This window comes from Fistularia commersonii, chromosome 2 (genome assembly GCF_037954325.1).
Source record: "Fistularia commersonii isolate RoL2024-O1a breed Wild chromosome 2, RoL_Fcom_v1.0, whole genome shotgun sequence".
Taxonomy (NCBI): domain Eukaryota; kingdom Metazoa; phylum Chordata; class Actinopteri; order Syngnathiformes; family Fistulariidae; genus Fistularia; species Fistularia commersonii.
Genome location: NC_141285.1, coordinates 5180493 through 5201132, shown reverse-complemented (window position 1 = coordinate 5201132; position 20640 = coordinate 5180493). Strand labels below are relative to the sequence as shown.

Here is a 20640-nt window from a genome sequence, read left to right as displayed (position 1 = left end):
CCCACAGAGTTATTGAATTGATAAATACGTTTGCTAAAGAATGATTTTTAAATTCTGATTTCTATTTTCCTTTCCTTCATGTTTTATCTGGCGATTGTATAGTAACTCTTTAAGGGATGTATTCCCCCAAAATAAGAAATCATCAAAATAATATTATCTGATTTTTTCTTGACTTCCTTGCAAATATCTTTATCATTATTTATTGCTGTTTTTTGTTAACGTTTTGGGTCACAAGAAGAAAATGCACTTTGACAAATTGACTGGGTGAATTCCTAATGTCAAAACGAACATACCAGGTGTGATTCTGACCTCAGCTCAAAGTAAAATTATTCTAACCTTAACCATAGTTTATCACAGCCAAGGAGACCACCTATTGTAATAATAAGCGTATTAGCTGTTTATCACATGACCACGTGTTTCTCCAAACATCATATGGTGATTCAAAAACCAACAATGACAGGTGCACGCTTTCCTTGATATCAGAAAGGTTTGCTGAAAGTGGGATTGGAACAAAAACGCCATTCAACCAATAACCTTAATGTGTCAAGAGCAGATTATCACCAATGATATTTATTATATATTGAATTCTTGGTAAATGGCTCGTTTTAGCATGTGGTCTTTAGAAGGCTTTCAACTGGGAGGTCAGGTATAATTAAAAATCACTGCAAGACAAGAAAGTAAAAGATGTAAAAAAAAAATTTAAAAAACTGTACACTTCTAATCTATTGTCAATCAAACGGAGTGTATTTATCCAACAGCTTCTCACCTAGGAGTGAGGGACTGGCGTCACCATGGAAACATTATGGATGCTGCATCAGCAATAAGGTGTTTACAGCAACATCATACCACTACGATATGACATTACATTCGCAACTTCAGCAATTTTATATTTATAGCCTTACAGTTATGTTTAGTCTCTCATAATGGCTTCACTCAATGGGTACATTTTCGATTGTTCCTAAGCCATATGTATTTTTCTATAGCTCTAAAACTATTTAATTTATCTTATATGCCTTGATGAAGTCAACGATTCAACAAGACAGGTCGCTTCATTTGATAAATGTAGGATCTGAAATGTTTACTTGTTCTGGAGGCCACAGACGACTAAACTGCGTGCAGAATTATTAGGCATGTTGTATTTTTGAGGATTAATTGTCATTGTACAACTAGTGCTCTTGGTCAATCCAAAATGTTAGCAAACCCTCAAACCTTAGATATTTGGTAAAAGTGAAGTTCTGGCTTTCTTAAGAGAATATCTACATGTATGCCATTATTAGGCAACTATTGATGTGCATAATTATTATGCAACTAAATGAAAAACTAAGATTTTCCAATCTCACTTGTTTATTTTTACCTGTTAAAGGGAGAATAATAAACCAATTCAAAATTTACAAATCAACATTTCTAAAATTAAAAAAAAAAAAAAAAACAACCTCAGTAACCAATATAGCCAGTCTTTATTTCGATAACAGTCACAAGCCTTCCAGTCACTCAGTTTCTGGATCTGGTCAGAGTCAATTTTTTGTGCAGAGCTTCACTGTATATTTCCTGCTTAGGAAGGACCCAAAAGTTCTCAATAGGATTTAAGTCAGGTAAGGAAGCAGGACATTAGTTTTTGATCTTTAAGTCCTTAATTGGCCAGCCACACAGTGGAGTATTATGATGCATGTGATGGAGCATTGTCTTGCATAGAAATCAAGAATCTTCTCAAAAGGTGCAGACTTTTTCCTGTACCGCTGCTTGAAGAAAGTGTCTTCTAAAAATTGGCAGTAGGCCTGAGAATTGATTTTGAGTCAATTTTTAACCCCAAAAGGTCTAATTAGCTTATCTTTAATAATACCTGCTCATACCAGTACCCTACCTCCACCTTGCTGGCGTCTAAGTCGAAGTCGAGCTCTGTGTCCGTTACTGAGCCAACCATGGGCAAATCCATCTCATCAGTCCACAAAACCTCTGAAAAATCTGTCTTCGGATATTTCTTGGCCCATTCTTGATGTTTCAACTTATGCATCTTGCTCAAAGAGAATTAAATTCTGAAGAGAATTTAATTCTGAGAATTAAAAACCTCGTACTTCTTGACACTTCATAAAATGATGATATGGTCAAAATAATCACTTGCCTAATAATTGCGCACACAGTGTATTAATTAATTTATTTTTTTTGTTAAACAAAACCTTTAATACCTCTCACATGCAAAGATTTTTTGAGAGATACCAAGTCCTGTGCTGGTCAGTCCAAAGTATGTATGTGTGTGTGTTTTTTTTTTTTTTTTTGTGAATGTGCATTTCAGGAAGTGTAGTTTTATTGAAAAAGACGCAAATAAACTGAGAACTGTGATTTTGATTGACTTTTTGTCATGCATGTTTTATGTATAGATGCAATGTATTTTTATTTATTTTTCTCTTTGCTTATCAGTCTATGGTTTTCTTTCTCTGAAAAATCCTCCCGATCAATATCCATCTGTTTCATTAAGGAAGAGGTATATATGTATCTCAAATATGGGCAAAATCTGATATAATGGAGCTTTGCTCTATTCATTGTTAGTTGTTTTTTTTTCTTAATTTAAGTAATTTTTCCTTAACTAAAATCAACTAATCATACAGTGTATATATAAATAGAAATATTTTTTTTTTAACATTTTTTTTTAGTTTTAAATTACCATTTAAATTCACAATGAGTTTTGAGATATATTGGTATATTTTAATTTTTTTGGATTGTTTTTTGTCTGCGGGGTATGATTGTTATTGTTATTTTTGTGGTTTGTTTGTTATTCTTTTTTCTAACTTTGGCAGCTAATTTAACATCTATTATTATGCCCAGAGTGAAAGAAACTTTGGTTGAAAAAAATATGCAATACAAGGAGGACAATATTTATGCCACAATGATCAAAACAGAAACACTTGTCATATTATATGATATAAAACAAACGAATTAGGTCACTAAGAAATAAATGGGGACACTAAACTTTGATCACGAGAAATTTTGGGATGGGGTCAGAGTTGTTTTTACACACAGAAGACATTGTCTCAGGAAGTAGATATTTTTCTGTTACAAGGGTGTTACCAGCCTAGCATATATGCAGAGTGCTGGTATGTGAAGACACACAGTCAGGAAGACATTGTGTCTGTGTGCTTTTCTGTGTGTGTGTATGTGTGTGTGTGTGGGTGTGTGTGCGTATGTGTGTAAACCTGCATTCATAAAGGCGTTTACAGCAACAACCAGGAGAGAGATGGCCCCCTTACGTCCAGTCAATGAGAGATGGAAGTGGGAGACGGACGCAGCTAGCCAGACTGGCGATCAATAGTAATCATGAGGTGCTGTGGCATTAACAGCAGATGACACATCGCTCAGGCTTTTCTACTGCGCTGCTCCCCGACACAAAGCAGCATATAATTCCTTGAAAGGCTGGATCAATAGATATACATTGGCAAAAGATTGTTTTTTTGATATTTTTGCCTAAATTTAAGAGTTCATTCCTGTCAAATCAGATGAAAAACTTTGTCAGGTGTAGGCAGTGACATCCAAAGCTTGCAAGCTGTTGGTTTACACCCCACCCACCCACACACACGCACACACACACACACGCACACACGCACACACACACACACACACACACACACACCTAACCTTTAAGACCAGTTACAGTTAGTGGTCAGTGTCCCAATGTGCAGGAAATCCACAGGAGGTTGTCACACACTTGTCTCTTTTCCCTATTACTACTATTACAGGGACCTATGTTTCCTCAAGTGAATTTTAGCAGAATACAAGAAAGCACAAAACCCTTGAACAATAGCCATTATTGTTCAAGCCCATTTACAAGATTCAATTTCAAATTTAAGAATTTTTACAAAAGGTAAAAAAAAAAAAAAAAAAAATCAAATGGTTAAGGTTAAAAAAGTTAAAAAGTAAAATGATAAATTATTCGGAAATAGAATTAGAATTATTACGGATAATAGTTCTGAGTTTTAAATGTGATATTTAGACATGTTGGTTATTAGTTATGTTTGTAGCAGGAGCTCATTTCTGCACTTACTTGACAAAAGAAAACAAAGCACTGATATTTTTGGTTATAGGGTGGGTTGTGTTTCATAGCATGTCCAAATGTCTCACATTTTCCTTTACAGATTGACATCTCCGACAACACGTTCTCTGACAGTAGCTAAGAGGATGACTGAGGAGTCTCTGTAACAGCGCTGATTGGTAAAAGGGGGTGTTGCTGATGTTTCTGTTGTCAGGTGGAACAATGAGAAAGGAAGCGTGAGCGATGGTTATCCACGCCCTGATTTTTTGATCTTTCCTCAATGAAAAAACAACAATGGGGGGAAAAAAACTCAAATGATGTTTGACATAATCATTTGACTAGATAGGGGCTAACTGTGCTAAGCTATCATTACAAACTATACATGATTTATGATTATGTATAATTTCTTCTCTGATGACCTACAAATTCACATGTTTCTTGCTTAATGGCAAGACTGGGTTATACCAGAAAACACACATGAGAGTTGAATTAAATTAATTTGATTTCACAGCAAAGTTTTGAAGCAATAAAACCTTGAGGAGTGATGAGGGATCATCATGATATAAACTTTTTGTGAAAACTCCCTATCTGACTGTTACATTAAAATGTTTTACTGACAAAATGATAGAATACTTTGATGAAGAAGATTTTATTTGGAGTGAAAATAATGTAATAATTTGGGAACCATGGCTTCATTAGTAGCTTAAGTTAAGTAAGTTGATTCCATTAGATTGGGTTCTAATTTAAGCAATGATTTCAGCACATCAGTTCTGAATACTGCAGAGAGTGCTGGCAGAAACAGTCAAATTAGGCTGAAATTGGAACGAAGAAAGAGAGAGGAAAACGGCATGTGGCTCCTTTTTATTCCCTCTTGGAGCACCAAAGGTGGATGTTGCCGATGTTAAGCAGCATTTCAAGATTTGAGGATTTCATAATTTAAAATCTTAGTATTGACAGAATTCAATGTGAATATATTGATTTGATCAGTCTCCTGGACAGGTTTTAGTTATAATAGCTATTTGGTTTCAAGCAATGGTCTTCAGACTTGCCACCAACTCTGTAGATATGTTTTAATGGCCTACTTTATGTTTGCATTCATATGAATGAAACACAAACCAAGTAAGAAAAACAATTTGGAAGAAATATGAATAACTGCTACGAAGAATTTCAATCTTAAAAGTATAATGTGACTCTTGGAGACTAACCACTGACAGTGTCTGCAATAATGAATTAAATGCAATGAGAATCATGATAATTGTTACACCCATGTTTGAAAAACAATCAAAATGCACATACCTAAAAAGTTTACTCATCATTGGCTTTATTTATTTTAAGTTTAGTCCTTGGCTCATGTTCACTACCACTCCTTGTCAACCTTCGAGGATAACGTTATCAAAAATAAATGTTTGAATACGAACACTAAAATGGAATAGCCACGCCAGTAATTCTGAATCAAAAACTGGACAGGAAACAGTAATCTACCAGTGCAAGGCAGACTCCCTCGGAGAAAAACAGCCCTGGACATTACAATTAAAGCTAAAAATCTTATAGAGCGTGTGTGTGGACATGTGTGCCTGTGTGTTTATGTTTGGGGGGGTTGAAAGAGAAAGTAAGGCGGAACACTCCACCATCCTTCCAGGGAAAGTAGAGTCAAGACTTCAAAAATGGCCCCTTTGAAACACTGGGCTGAAGTACAACAGCGCCACACACTCGTCTCCTCGCCTGGGTTCAAGCAAGTGGAGATAATGAGCCCTGAATATCATTATCACACTGCGTGCATCTGCTAAAAACTTTATCAGCCTGCCAAAACAGTTGGGTGACCAAGGAAACAAATAGATTCTCAGATCTTAGAGGTTCAGATTACTAAGAAAAAAAAAAGATTTTGTCATGGAAGTGTGGGGCTTTTAATCTGATTTAGACTGTAAAATTATAACTCTTACATACAGTGGAAATGGGTGGTACAAATGTTAAAAGTTAAAATCATTACGATCCATTGATCTCAGCAACTTTTTGTACACTATCCCGGAAAATAAATATAGAGATATCAACAGATCAGCTTCTGCTCCTTGAGCTGCCACCTATCCGTGGTGGACGTGGTGGAGAGGTTTGTGCGTCCAAGTGATCCTGAGAGCTATGTTGTCAAGGGCTTTATGCCCCTGGAACGGTCACCCAAGTCAAACAGGATACAGGTGAGGGGCCAGAAAAAGCGTATCTCAGAAGACCACCCATGAACAACAAAGAAGTTCGACTCAGTTTTCCCTTGTCCAGACAGGGGTCCCTCCGCCAGAGCCAGGCCCAGGGGGAGGGGGAGCTTGATGCTGAGAGCCTGGTGGCCGGGCCTGCACCCATGGAGCTCAGCCGGGCCCTCTTCTCCTGGGCTCACCACCCACAGGGAGGGCCAAGGGGGCCTGGTGGAGTGTGAGCTGGGCGATAGCCAGAGCAGGGGACCTTCCCCATCCGACCTTTGGCTGCAGAAGCTGTCTCTTGGGACATGGAATTGCTAACTGATTCCAACTAGACAAAGTCGGACTTGCCTCAACGCATGATGTGGGGTCTGTAACCAGACCCCTCGACAGGGGCTGGACTCTTTTTTTTTATTCTGGAGTTATCCCCAGGGAGAGGCAATGGGCAGGTGTGGTCATATTAATTGCTCCCCGATCTCGTGGCTGTACGTTTGGGTTCAACCCAGTGGACGAGAGGGCAGCCTCCCTCTGCCTTCAGGTGGGACGAAGGGTTCTGGCTGTTGTTTATGGCTATGCACTCAACAGCTGTTCAGTCTGAACAATCTGAACCTGAGCAGTGGTTTCAGATCGGACTCAGATAGTCCATAAAAAACACAATGCACCAGGTATAAAAGTGTCCATATGTGCACTTGGCACCAACGCAACGTGGGCCACAGTTCTTTGATCAAGTCGTCAGTCAACACCCATGGGTCCTGGACACTCATGTGATGAGCAGACCTGTCAACTGATCACCACCTGGTGGTATCCGGGCTCCAATGGTGGGGAAGGATGACGATCAGACCTGGCAGACCGAAACATAATGTGAGGGTCTGCTGGGAACGTCTATCAGAGTCCCCTGTCAGAAGGAGTTTCAAAGAGCTACAACCATGTCCCAAGAGAGGTACATTGAGTCTGAATGGGCCATGTTCCGTGCTTCAAATGCCAAGGTGGCAGATTCGAGCTGCAGCCAAAAGGTGGTCAGTGCCTGTCGGGGCGGCAATCCTCAAACCCGCTGGTGGACCCCAACTGTGAGCGATGTTGTCAAACTGAAGGAGTCCTATCGGGCCTCTCTGGCCTTTGGGCCTCCAGAGGCAGCCAACAGATACCAGCAGGCCAATCTGCATGCGGCTTCCGTGACTGAAGTTGCTGAAGCAGTCAAAAAGCTCTTCAGCAGCGGGGCCCCAGGGGTGGATGAGGTGCACCCTGGGTTCCTCAAGGCTCTGGATGCTGTAGGGCTGTCCTGGCTAACACACCTCTGCAGCATTGTGTGGATGTTGGGGAGAGTGCCTCTGGACTGGCAGACCAGGGTGGTGATCCCCCTTTTTAAAAAAGAGGATCAAAGGGTGTGTTCCAACTACATGGGAATCACACTCCTTAGCCTCACTGAGAAGGTCAATTCAGCGGTGCTGGACCAGCTCCATACCCTCGGCAGGGTCCTATAGGGGGCATAGGAGGTTGCCCAACTGGTCTACATGTGTTTTGTGGATCAGTAGAAAGCATTCGGCATTCTGCATACATGTCCTCAAGCCTATGGAGGTACTCTGGGAGTATGGGGTACCGAACCCCGTTAATTGGGCTGTTCGGTCCCTGCACGATCAGTATTCGAGCTTGGTCCGCATTGCTGGATGTAAGTGGAATCTGTTTCCGGCGAGAGGTGGACTGCCCTTTGTCACAGATTCTTTTCTTAACTTTTATGGACAGAATTTCTAAGCGCAGCCAGGGCGTTGAGGGGATCCGGTTTGGTGGCTGCAGGATCGAGTCTCTTCTTTTTGCAGATGGTGTGGTTCTGATGGCTACATCAGGCCATGATCTCCAGCTCTCACTGGATCGGTCCAAAGCTGAGTGTGAAGTGGCTGGGATGAGGATCAGCACCTCCAAATCCAAGACCATGGTGCTCAACCAGAAATGAGTGGAATGCCCACTCTGGGTTGGAGAAGAGGTCCTGCCCCAAGTGGAGGAGTTTAAGTATCAGTTCAAGAGTGAGGTAAGGATGGAGCGAGCGAGAGATCAACAGGCGGTTCAGTGCAGCATCTGCAATGAAGTGGACTCTGAGCTGAGCCAGAAGGGGAATCTCAATTTACAGGCGATCTACGTTCCCAACCTTACCTGCTGTCACAAGCTGTGGGAAGTAACCGAAAGAACAAGATCGTGGATACAAGCAGCTGAAATGAGTTTTCTCATCTAGGTTAGGGTAGGGTGAGAAGTTCGGTCATCTGGGAAGAACTCGGAGTAGAGTAGAGTCGCTGCTCCTCCGCATAGAAAGGAGTCAGATGAGGTGTCAAATGAGGTGGCTCGGGCATTTGGTCAGGATGCCTCCCGGGAGAGGTATTCCGGGCATGTCCATCTCGGAGGGGGCCACGGGGGAAAACCCAGGACATGCTGGAAAGACTATGTCTCTAAGCTGGCCTGGGAACACCTTGGGGTGGCCCCAGAAGAGCTGGACCATGTGGTGGGGAAGAGGGAGGTCTGGGCCTCACTGCTCCAGCTGCTGCTCCCATGAACTGCCTCCAGATAAGCAGGGGAAGATGGATGGATGGATAAAACGTTCAGCTTTGACAGTTATTAGGATTGATTAGTTCTTTCCTTTTCTTTACAGCTATCTATATTGAAATCCATATTTAATTGGTTTTGATGCTTTAAAACAGCAGTAACCACAAAAACCTCATAGAATTAGGAAGGTTATTATAACCCGTTACTATCATATTTGTGGATTGACATTTGTTAACACTACGGAAGAAAATTGTAATTAAAATATATGGGAATTCATTGTTTTGTTCTTGATAAAGCTGCCACTATTGTGTTAAATATAAGCAGGCAGCATAAACACAATGCATTTCAAATGACCCACTCCTGGAGTCATCCTCCCATGTGACCCAGACTGAATATATTTCACAGATTTGACGTTTGATATAGGCAACAAATCCAACATTGAATTAAGTCCTTGTGTATTGATGCAACTACAATTTACTTTTAATTCCGAAATGCTATGTGCAACCCTCAATTTTGCGAAAGTTATGAAATAATTTCATTTCACTGTTGGTTAACACTAATGTCTTATCAATGCAGAGCATCGTGAACTTGGGTCACCTTCATCTTTAATGTAGCGAACTGCAGTGTTTCAAAAAAAAAACTGGAGTCAGGCCCATTTTCCTAGTGAGAGGGTCAGTGTTTGTTGGGAGCAGAATATTTTGTATTTCAAGAAATAGTCACAACACTCAACATGGAAAAGTTGGATTCTCACCATGGAAAAAGATTTGAAATGATATGGTGATATGGCTTTGGTTGACGGTGCTAAACAGACAACATGTAACAGGCATTAAATAAGTGAAAAATAAAAGTGAGATCAGGGCAATCGAGGTTGGTTGGGCAAAATGGCAAGTTGGCACAGGGTATAATTTAAGATTAGCCTATTTTCTTTGACGTCACCTTGGTATGGAATGCAAAAGCTGTATTTGCATTGATGTCGCTTGTTCTGAAAATAAATATTAATTCATTGAATCATGATCTATACTGCTTATCCAGCACTCAGGGTCGAGGGGGATGTTGTACGGTTGTGTGTCTCTTTTTTTTTGCTCCTGTGATCGACAGTCGACCTGACCAGGGTGTATCCCACCGCTCGCCGAATGACACCTAGAATAGGGTCCAGCAGCATAAGCAGTATGGAGGCTTAATCAATATTTTTGGTCTATGGGAGGAAACCAGAGAAGAAACACAATCAGACACAGGAATGACATTCAAACTGCAAAGAGAAAGATCCCCTGTTAGAATCAAACCAGGGACATTCTTGCTCTGAGGTGAAAAAGCCACTTCGCAGAGGATTATATCTTTAGAATTTATAAAAACCCAGGGACATCGCATTTTGACAGAACGGAACAGAAGGAAAGTTTTTCACTGAAATAAATAAAACAAGTTGTACAAGTAAGCACAGATAGCAGAGGCATTGTTAGGAGCTACTAAAAAACCTGCTAAATATAGGTTTTGAGAGATAAAATTGTTTGAAGGTCACATTTCTGTAACATCACAAACATAATTTCATTCTTTGTATTATATTTGGAGCCATTGGCTCCAGTACACTTGTGTCTGGGGCATTGTGGTGTGCTAACACCGTGCAAAAACAAAGGAAGCCAGAAAACCTTTTTGGCACAGCAACTGCTTCTTAAAACATATTGGGTGCCAAATTAGAACAAGGTTTCCAGTCGTACTGAATATATTAGAAGAGACAAAGCAGCAGTAAAGAGACAAAAAAAGTACAGTTACTCAAACTCCATCTCAAGTCACTTATGATGAGGTTTTGCTGAGCAGCAAAACATTCAGTCACAGATATTGACAGATTGGCTAGTTTGAACAAAAACGCAGCATAAAGTTGCAATTTATTAAACCCACTGCCAAATGATCCAACTATTGATCACTGTCTAAAATGACTGAGTCACAGTGGTAATTTCTATAAAGTGAAATAGCAACTGGGCAAACAGTTTTAAAAGAACTTTATTAAAAGCATAACACCAATATTGACTAAAAACACACTGATGGGCTGTAAATCATTCAGGAACAAAATTATCCTTGCCAACACTCACTTTCCCCTTGAGTGTTTATTTTGAGTGAAAAAAGGGGGCAGATTAAATTTGTAGTTTGGGGAGACTGCGCCAGGCATGATTAATCAATAAGAGAGCAATTAAATGAATCCATGTCCATCAGTATTTCAAAACCTGTTCTGCAGTCCTGATATACAACCATGTGCCACATGAGCGCCACATACTGCCAAAACACTTCTTTAGGTCGTTTCAAGTCATTATTGCACTGAGGTGTCTATGTACAGCACACCAAATCAGTCCCGGACAGTCCCGGGCTTCAAGTTAAGCCAAGTATCATCAAAGAGTTAGCTTGGCAGCCGCCCCGGGGGATGGCAGCCAATGCTAAATAAAGTTCTAAACCTGAGAAAACCACATAGGAAAAGAAGGGTGCTAAAGGAGTGTTCACTGTATACACGTCCTGCAGTAACATCACTTCTGATGATTCATATGAACTCTTGTGGGTAAAGTAAGGGTTTTCTTCAAGAGGACAAAGAAGGATGGCGGATGTTATGAGCAGCCTTTTAACCTCACATTTCCACGGGGCTGATATCGTTGGACTATGTTTGTCTTGAATGACAATGCGGCAGAGTGATGGGCAGGTCCAGTTCAATTCATCCAATTAGCAAGCACATTGATTCACAATTATTGCTTGATACTTCAAATTGAAATTAATGTCATCTCCCACCTAATCCTGTTTGTACTTTAACTACCAGTCCCTTGAATCCGACTTCATTTCAAGCCAACATCCATGCGTAATTCTTGGAATGACGAAGCCCGAACGTTGTGCAAAAAGGAGCGTCTGTCGTAAAAGATGACGATACCTTAACAAGTGAGCGGGGACTCCAGCTGGGTCGAAAATCAATCCTGGGGCAATACAACTCATTGCACTATAGTCAGATTAACCACCGTAATCACCAACATGACTGTCTCACTCTCTTCCATTGTAATTGTGCTATCACTGTTGTTTATGTCAGAATCCCTCGATGGTTGACGTCTTGTGGACTTCCAAGGACTTCTGCACTTGAGTTTCTCGTGATGTATGAAAATGTCATGGTCAGAATGAGCTTTGTACTTGTTCTAGCAAACCTCAAGAAAACAGCCTAATCCCTCTATTCTTGCAGAGTATATTCTTGCCTTAATGGCTACTGTCATTGCTCAGCTACACTGCTGAGAGTGGTTGGTTATCAGCTGCTTTGGCACTGAGGGAATATTTTGCAGGTCCTACAACCTTTTCAGGAACTCTGTAATTTTTCCTATATTCAGACTGCATAGTAATTAGGAACTAGGACCTCAATTCTCAATTCCTAGAACCATTTTAGCTCCTATTCCATGGCAGGGTCTTTTTACAGTTCCATTGGAATTATGTGATGTAGATATTGCTTCGTGATTGGTGAAAATCACAAGTCACAGCCATTACCAGATACTTCTACCACAAAGCGCCATATTTAAAAACTATAGTCTTCACTGGTCAGCTGTTTCCCGGTGACATGTCAAAAAATGGACAGTCAGCAAGAAATGGACTGACCAGGAGGTCCAACCTCTTTGAGCCTGCTACACCACGAGAGGGACTTCCAGGGCTCAAAGCCAAACATCAACTTTTTGCAATAATAAGTATGGAGTATGGGGGTTGTCACACAGAAAAGCAGTGCAGGGAGAAAATAAAAACGCCTGCCATGCAGAACATAAATACTGTGGCAACTTCGTTGTCCGGGTTGGCTTGCCCTTCTTTGCTTTTGAGTGTGCCACCTCAGGGACACGTAGCAGATGGTTGCATCACACCAGTCCCTACCATGGTCCCTTTCTGGCCGTGCAAAGGCAAAGCTTGAAGGTTCCCCTGCAGGAGGGTAGTTCCTAGACCAAAATTCAAGCTGGACAGTTCTTAGAACTGCTGCCGGTTGTCGGTACACAGCCTGTACTTCCTGCGCACAGCTTGGCAAGCGCGTTCTCCCCGCAGAACTCTTTGGACAATCACACTTCCAACAGAGATTCGGTTGCTCTTTCATGATTGAAAGAGTGATGCGAGACCCGAAAAATTCTTAAGCAGGATTTGTGTAGAGGCTACCTACTTTACCTGTGCTCTATTTCCGTACAGGGAGAAATGTTAAGTCTCTGTAATCATGCTTCAAATACCATCAGAGCACAAAATGGTAAAATTGATTAATTCAAGCTCAAAGCAAAATTTATATCAAACTAGTGTTGTTTCAACTTTGTTTTGACCTTTACGGCTAGTATATTGCTGCCAAGCTTTTACATTCATTTTTTCATGGCTTCAGCACTATAGAAAAAATTTGGCTTTTTTTAAAAAAGGCAGTGCGAAATGCAAAAAAAAAAAAAAAATCAGTCAAAAGGCAATGATGCTTTTTGGACTTTGTTTATCCTAACAATCATGTTGCATGGGTAATTGTCAAAAGCTCATTTAGAGAAAGCCCGGTTTTAAATTTTGGATCGGAAATGGTTTTCGAAAGAAAACTGGACCAAAATCTGTTAACGTGAAGCAGAGAGTAAAGTCACATTAGCTGAACCTAACAACAGCCAATAAAAGCGAAACAAGAGGGAAACATTACCAACCAAATAGTGCATTACCAAGTAGCAGTGGTTAGCACTAATTGAAATGATTTCTTACAAAATCATGCATGTGAATCCTGCTATAAATATGTAATGCTTCATCATCAGTTTTAAAGTAAAACCATAAGTGAAAGAGTATACAGTAACTGGTGACAGTCAACCAATATGATTACCAAAATAATTACATACTGTTTTTCTTAAATATTCTTTCTTGCAGCATCTTGACTCAACACACACACATATATATATATACACACATACATACATATATATACATATATATATATACATACGTATATATATATTTTTTTTTTATTTTTTTATTTTTTTTTTAAGTCCAGACATTGCTAATTAGTTAAATATGCCATCATACCTACATTTTAAAATCAATTACGATTTCATAATCCTGTCGTGAAGAGGATCTGTAATTGTGATGGATGAAAAAGCATTTATAACTAGTGAAAATTAATTAGTTATCAGGGCTGCCTGTTGTTGGTATACAGTTGGTACTTCCTGTGCACAGCTTGGCATAAGCATTACATTTCCCCGCGGAGCTCACTGAACAATTATACTGGTTGCTATTTCAAATAGCGACAGCAGACCCTACAGAACCTTGAACAGAAGTGTTTACAGTCAAAGTATCTGTGCTATATTTACAAATACAACTGATCCACATTCCAGAAACCTAAAGTCTGTTCTATGGGTCTTTGTCGATGCCAGTGTCTGTTTACCCGTGTGGTTGGAAGAACCTTGACCTTTGCATGATCCTGAATAGGAATAGAAGCCAAGATAAAGATGCAAAATTTGTATCTCTTTTTTTCGATTAGAATCAGAATCAGAAAATTTTCCCCAGTGGGCAATTGGAGGGCACACAGCGGCAGCATAGCAGCCTGGAGCAAAGCCATCATCTTTGAGTATATAAAGTACAAATATAGGTAATATAAAATAAAAATAAGATAAATAGGAAAAATAAATAGAAATGAATTCAATGAATAAAAATACGATTATTTAGTCATGAAAATTTTAAAGGAACCTACTCGGCTGTTATTGAAGCACAAACACACACACGCACACACACACACACACACATACACTCACACACACGCACGCACACACACACACACACACACACACAAAGATACCCAGTCATTAAGCTGGTTTGTCTGAAAAGAGAAATCACATCACTCACCACTTTGTCCTCCTGCAGCCCAGTCAGCCAGCCGTGTGTCGGGAAAGAGAAGACACAGAATATCAGTAAGGCAATAATCCTGTAGTGAACCTTTAATAACGACTTCATTTAAGACATGTTAATGTAATATCTGAGGGAATATTTACCCAGCAATTAAGATGATAGTCATCTTCTCTCATTGACTGTCATGTTGAGAGAATGTCACATACAAAAAGTTTCTTTGTCATTCTTTACAGAACTATTCTTCTATTACATGACACTCTAGAATCGATGCTTTGCACATTAAGTTCAAATTTTGGAGGAAAAAAAAAATTTAAACCACACCTTTAGCTCCTCTGGAAATGATTCAACCTCATGATTAATTATGACGCATTGGAGACATTCTAAAAATATTATGATTTGCAAGAGTTCTGAAGTATTGAGGATACGATGTGATAAATCAAATCTCTTCACTTGACGCGACACAAAGAAAAAGACCAACAACAGCTGTTCTCTGCCGGACATTCAGTATTCTGACTAATACGCCCATATTTAGACAGTGACAACAGTAATAGATCAAAAGACAGGATAGTTCCATAGAATTCTTGGACAGCAATACCTGTATAATTATCAAATAGTCTTGGAAAAATACCCTTGCTACTCACACTATTAGGTGATCCTCACTTTAATTTCTTATTTCATTGCATTACCAAAATATGTATGTATGTATATGCATATATATATAGTGAATGATATATATTATTATAATAATCTATAATTATAACCTATAAATATAATAGGCCTTTCTGTGTGGAGTTTGCACATTCTCCCTGTTTGCATGGGTTTCTTCCAGGTTCAATGGTTTCCTCCCAAAGTACAAAAACATGCAGTGGGTAGAGTAAAGACCCCAAAGTACCTCATGGCTACCATATTTTCACGACCATAAGGCGCATCGCACTTAAAAGGCGCAGTCTCAGTTATGTGTGCCATTACTGAATTTAACACACACATAAGGCGCACCTGATTATAGGGCGCGGGTTTTATGTACAATCCACACCCACACTTCCCCCTCTAACATTCTCATGGTGTTCTCTACTATGCACACAGGCCGCACTGCACTATAGGGCGCGTCGCACATTTTGAAGAAAATCTAAGACTTTTATGTGCGCCTTACAGTTTTGAAAATACGGTATATATCTCTTTGGCTTGTGAATGAGAGGTTGAATGGTTTATGTCCCTACATGACCTATGAAAAAGAGTCAATAGTCCTCTTTAAGACTCCTAATTATCTCCTGAAATGGGTGCTTTCTAGCTGATAGCATTGTAGCATCCGTTTAAGATTTGATTCAAATAGATATCATCTATTAGCATTACAAACTCTACCAAAATATTACAAAAATAGCTTCAATGTTTTTATTGGATCACCAACTGTGTCTTGACTAATCTTTTTTTTTTTTTTTTTTTGCACTGAATGTTGTCATTTGCTTTTGCTGCCACAAACAGGAGCAAAAAACATAAATATATATGAGGAAAATTTGTAGGTTAAAGTTTGTAGGTGGAAATGGGCCATGTGAACAGAACCCTTCAATACTCTTAGAATCCCACAACAAACATATGTCCTTATAAAATGTTGATTTTCTACAAGATCATATCTTCCATATTGTTCATTACATTACATTACATTAAATTTGGCAGACGCTTTTATCCAAAGCGACTTACAATAGAGGACATAGGGACTGCAAATACACTTGCTAATACAAGCGTGAAATGTCAACATGAAATCCATTAGAAAAACTGGCATTAAAGTTTAATCTTGTTTGTGCATGTGTGTTATTAAGTCGCATTGATCACCTTGCGGTGCAACCTGGACACATCGTCATGGCATCATTGGGTGTTTCAGGTCTTATCTATCTTCAGACACCCTCTCCCAGGTGACTCAGAAGGGGATGATCAGGCCCAAACCTGTATCCAGGTAGCTAACTGTGCCACTCGCCACCAGGAAACCTTTTCAGCAGCTTCCAAGATGTTGGTGGCTCGTCATCTCTGCTGCCCAAGGATTCCTAAGAGTTCCAGGACTCGGTGTCATGAATGCACCCTACGTCAACAGGCTCACAGCAGGCCTTCCGCCCCTACCTCCGACACTCCACTACCAGACGCGCATATTTAGCCCTCTTTCTCTCTTGTGCTTCTTACATCCTCTTCAATCTTCCATCAGACATCAGAACTATGTCAGGCCTGAGTGTGGTTGATTTAATTGTGTCTGGGAACTTCAACTGTACTGAAAAGTTGACCTGGAACTGCAAATTTTTTGCTGTTGAGAGAAGTCCTCTCTGGGTCTTTGGATGAGGTTGAAGCTTCTCTCCGGCACAAACAAAAAATATGGAGCACTTTGCAGGATGTCGAAACTTGCTATACCTGATGCCAGTACAGATGGTATCTGCTACTGCTCACAGGACTTGGTCATGACGTCACCGGTACCACCCCTCTCCCAAAGCCTTAGAACAGCAGCACAAGATATGCTCCATGGATCCCTTTCTCAGGTAGAGTTGACAGGCAGGTGAGTCCGCCAGCCCCCATGTGAGCAGATTGGAAGCGCTTGGGAGGACGTCATACAATGACAAGACCAGGAACTTGAAGCAGAGCGGCTCAAATTTCCACATTTCTGCCCATATGATTTAGTGGCCAACTGTATGTTCCCACTTGGTCCGGACCCCCTGCTTACTCATGCCCATCATTCTACTGAGGCGAGTTTCTTCCTCTTCCGCTAACACCTCAGCTTGAATTATCACATGCCTCTCCTTTCCCTTGGGTGTGCTGTGTGAAGGTGTAGTGGTACTCCCAAGCCCAGCTCGCCAGGTTGCCACCATTCCCAGAAGGATGTTGTGCCGCAGCCTTGCCACAGCTCATTTGACCGCTTCCTGGGCACGCCATATCCTACCCGTTCTGACCTCTGCCCCCGCTGAGGTCAGAACACCAAGGGACCTTGGTGTCACATGAGTCTCAGTAGATCAGGACTTCTCCGGCCATAGTCACCTTGAACTCCTCCACTAGTCTGAGACTCCGTGAGAAGCCCAGCCACCTGTGCAGAAAGTGGTTTACCTTACATTCAAAGGTCTTCACGATGGAAACTGGAACTTTGTATTTCAGAAGAGGCCAGACCAGCCAGGGCAGGATTCCACATTGGTATATCCAGGCCTTGAATTTCCTGGGAAGTCTTGACTTGTCCATGGCCAAGCGCCGAGGTCAGTGCTGGTTGACTGGCAAGATGGGGTGTTCCTCAGGTCCAAGTCCCCAAGCTCTTAATCAGCTTCTCAGACACCGTTAGAATTTTCGCATCCTCCAGAGGCAAGTGGAACTTGTTTGCCACCTTGATCTTTCTGATGACCAGAAACCAGGACTTGAAACTCATTCTTGCTCGTGCCATGAGCCTTTCAAAACCTCGAAGAACCTACCAAGACCTAGATGTTGTGGTAACTGTTCGGTCGCCCATGTAAGCCCTGAATGGAGGCTGTCATGTGCCGAATTTGGACAACGGGCCTCTGCACTATACCTTGGCTGATTTCACAATGTCACATTGTCATGGCTAATGCAAACAGGGATACTGAAATCGTACAACCATTTATGATTCTCTTCTCCGATGGTGCCATACTGATGTTGATGACCCAGAGGACACCATCAGACTGAATTTGTTGTAATAGTCAAGGATGAGGTTTTGGACCTTCTCCGGGACACAGTACTTTGTCAGGGCCATTCCCACTAGTGTGTAAGTTTGAATCATGTGCATTAGCCTGGTCTAGCCAAAGCACTCTTGCTCTCTCGAGCTTCTCTGATGAGTCGAGTTACTATGCCAGTGTGTTCAACAACCTGGTGTGCGTGGAACACCTCCCCTCTGCACCGAATATCTATGAAGCTGTTCCTCAGGAGGTATTCTGTGAGGCGGTTGGCAACAATCTTGAAGACGATCTTGCATTCCACGCGGAGGGGTTAGATTGTTCGAAATTGCTCAATCTTACTACGAAATTGCTCAATCTTACTAGTATTTTCTTCCTTGGGAATCCATACACCCTCAGTGAACATCCACCGCTATGACACTTTCTCCTTCCTCCAGTTGACCTTAAGAATCTTCCAAAGATGCTCTCGCAGCTGTGGGCACTATTTGAATACTTTGTAAGGTACTCCACTCGGGTGAAGATTCTCTGTCTGACTTGACTACCTCCTCCATTTCTTTGAGTGTGGGTTCTTTGACATTGAAGAGGGTGGTGGGATCGGGAGGGATAATGAGGGTTTTGCAGTGTCCAAGGTTTTGCTCCCTCCTGCTATAACCATAGGTGTTGCTTATGAAGTGATTGAGCAAATCTTCAGGACATGTGAGATGGCCATTGCGCTTCTGCCCCAGCAGCTTCTTCATAAATCCAAATGCATTTGAGATGAAGGCACTGTGGTTCCGGGCCTTCACTTTCCCATCCTCTATGCCGTGTCACATAGTACTACCAAAGCCACCTTATCTTCCTCGCTCACCTTCCTGTACTGGCTCCACAATGTCCTCAGCTCTCGTCTGAGCTGAGTGATCTTCACTTCCTTTCTTGGTTTGGATTTGGTCCTGTAGGTGCTTTTGTGTGTTGTTCCTTGACTCCAAACCCCTCAGATGCAATGCTAACTATGAAGGTGCTCATGATCTGGACCCTTCTGCCCATCTCACCCTTAGCCATTTCTTCAAGGGCTGCATCCACATCTTTGTTGAATTGGCACCACTCTGACTCTATGTTAGCAGCAGGCCACAATACCCGGCGATGTTCTGATGGTCTACTTAGGGTAAGTGCTAATGGTGTTTGGAGGTTCCTAGACACTGTGGGGTGACTCAGGGCCTGGCTCCTCCATCTCACCAGGTACCACTTGCTTCCTTGAGCAGCCCATCTAGGTCTGGTGGATTTTTAGACCACTTGGGTTTTTGCAAACGTTGCCACATCTGCAGACAGCACTCATAGTTTTTAGTATGTTAGCTTGGGTCGTTTCCAATGTATCCATCTAATTTGGGTGCTCACTCTCCCCTCTTCTCAGGGCACCCCTGTGGGTATTTCTCTTTAGGGTTCTTCATAGCAAGTTTGTGGGTGCCTCTCAAAAGCTGCAGTTTGGTCAGCCATCTCTCTGAGCTGTCCTCTGTCTCTCCAGAAGTCATCGCCCTATTCACGATTGTCATCCAGCCTTTCCTCGACATCAATGGCATTGCCATGTTGAATCTATAGTTTTGTACACCTCGCTGTGCAACCCGAAAACATTGTCAGTGAAGGACCTGGGGTCATTGGGTGTTTAAGGTCTTATCTATCTTCAGACACCCATTTCCAGGCGACCCAGCTAGGGATGATCAGGGTCCCATCCTTGTCCAGGTAACTAACTGTGCCACTCGTCAGCCCTCTTGATCTAGATTAAAGATGATTTAAAGTACGCTGTAATGTTGGATAATGCAAGAAAATAATACATTTATGGGATGTGAGATATGTCGAAATCAGCTTGGACACCACTTTCTCCTCCACAATTGCACTTCAATCTTAAAAAGCACACAAATTGGAATGTCTAGTTTGGAATACTGGCAATGAGGGTCGCTCTCTGATTAGAGGACATTCCAGTTTTGATTAAACTCTATGAATCCTACAGTGCTTTATTCTAATCACAATAAAAAAAAAATTAGCTACAATAAAAAACATCAGCATCAACATTTTTTGGCCTTGTACAGTAAAAATATGAAAATTGGGACTTTTTGAGTGTACCCTTGTATGAAGCCACAAAACATTATCTTCATGTTGTATTATGCCCTGAAATTTGTGTCCTGCTGGTTGACTAAATGATTTTCACAAATAGCAATATAGATGCTGAAGTGATGAAATTTTGCGAGTCCTTTGCAATTATCAGAAATATGCCATCGTTGTTATTCCCATAATAAATGTCTTAGACCATGAAGATAAGGTAATTTTTTACATTTGTGTTGTTTGTGTTTAACATCCATCATTCAAAGACATTGTCCCACGACTGCAGCTGCTTCAGACCTCCCTGGAACCCATCCCGCAACCCATCACACCCCCAAGACCCCAAGTTGAA

The 20640-nt window shown here is 41.2% G+C and overlaps 1 protein-coding gene across 9 annotated transcripts in view; it reads right to left on the bottom strand.

The window, feature by feature from the left end:
• rims1a (regulating synaptic membrane exocytosis 1a) overlaps positions 1–20640 on the bottom strand; it is a 124709-nt gene that overhangs the window by 68489 nt on the left and 35580 nt on the right. For all 9 annotated transcript variants that reach the window (XM_086165134.1, XM_086165075.1, XM_086165099.1 and 6 more), the window contains exon 4: positions 14569–14580. In XM_086165134.1, the coding sequence (XP_086021260.1) occupies positions 14569–14580 (12 nt within the window). The remainder of the gene's footprint in view (positions 1–14568; positions 14581–20640) is intronic.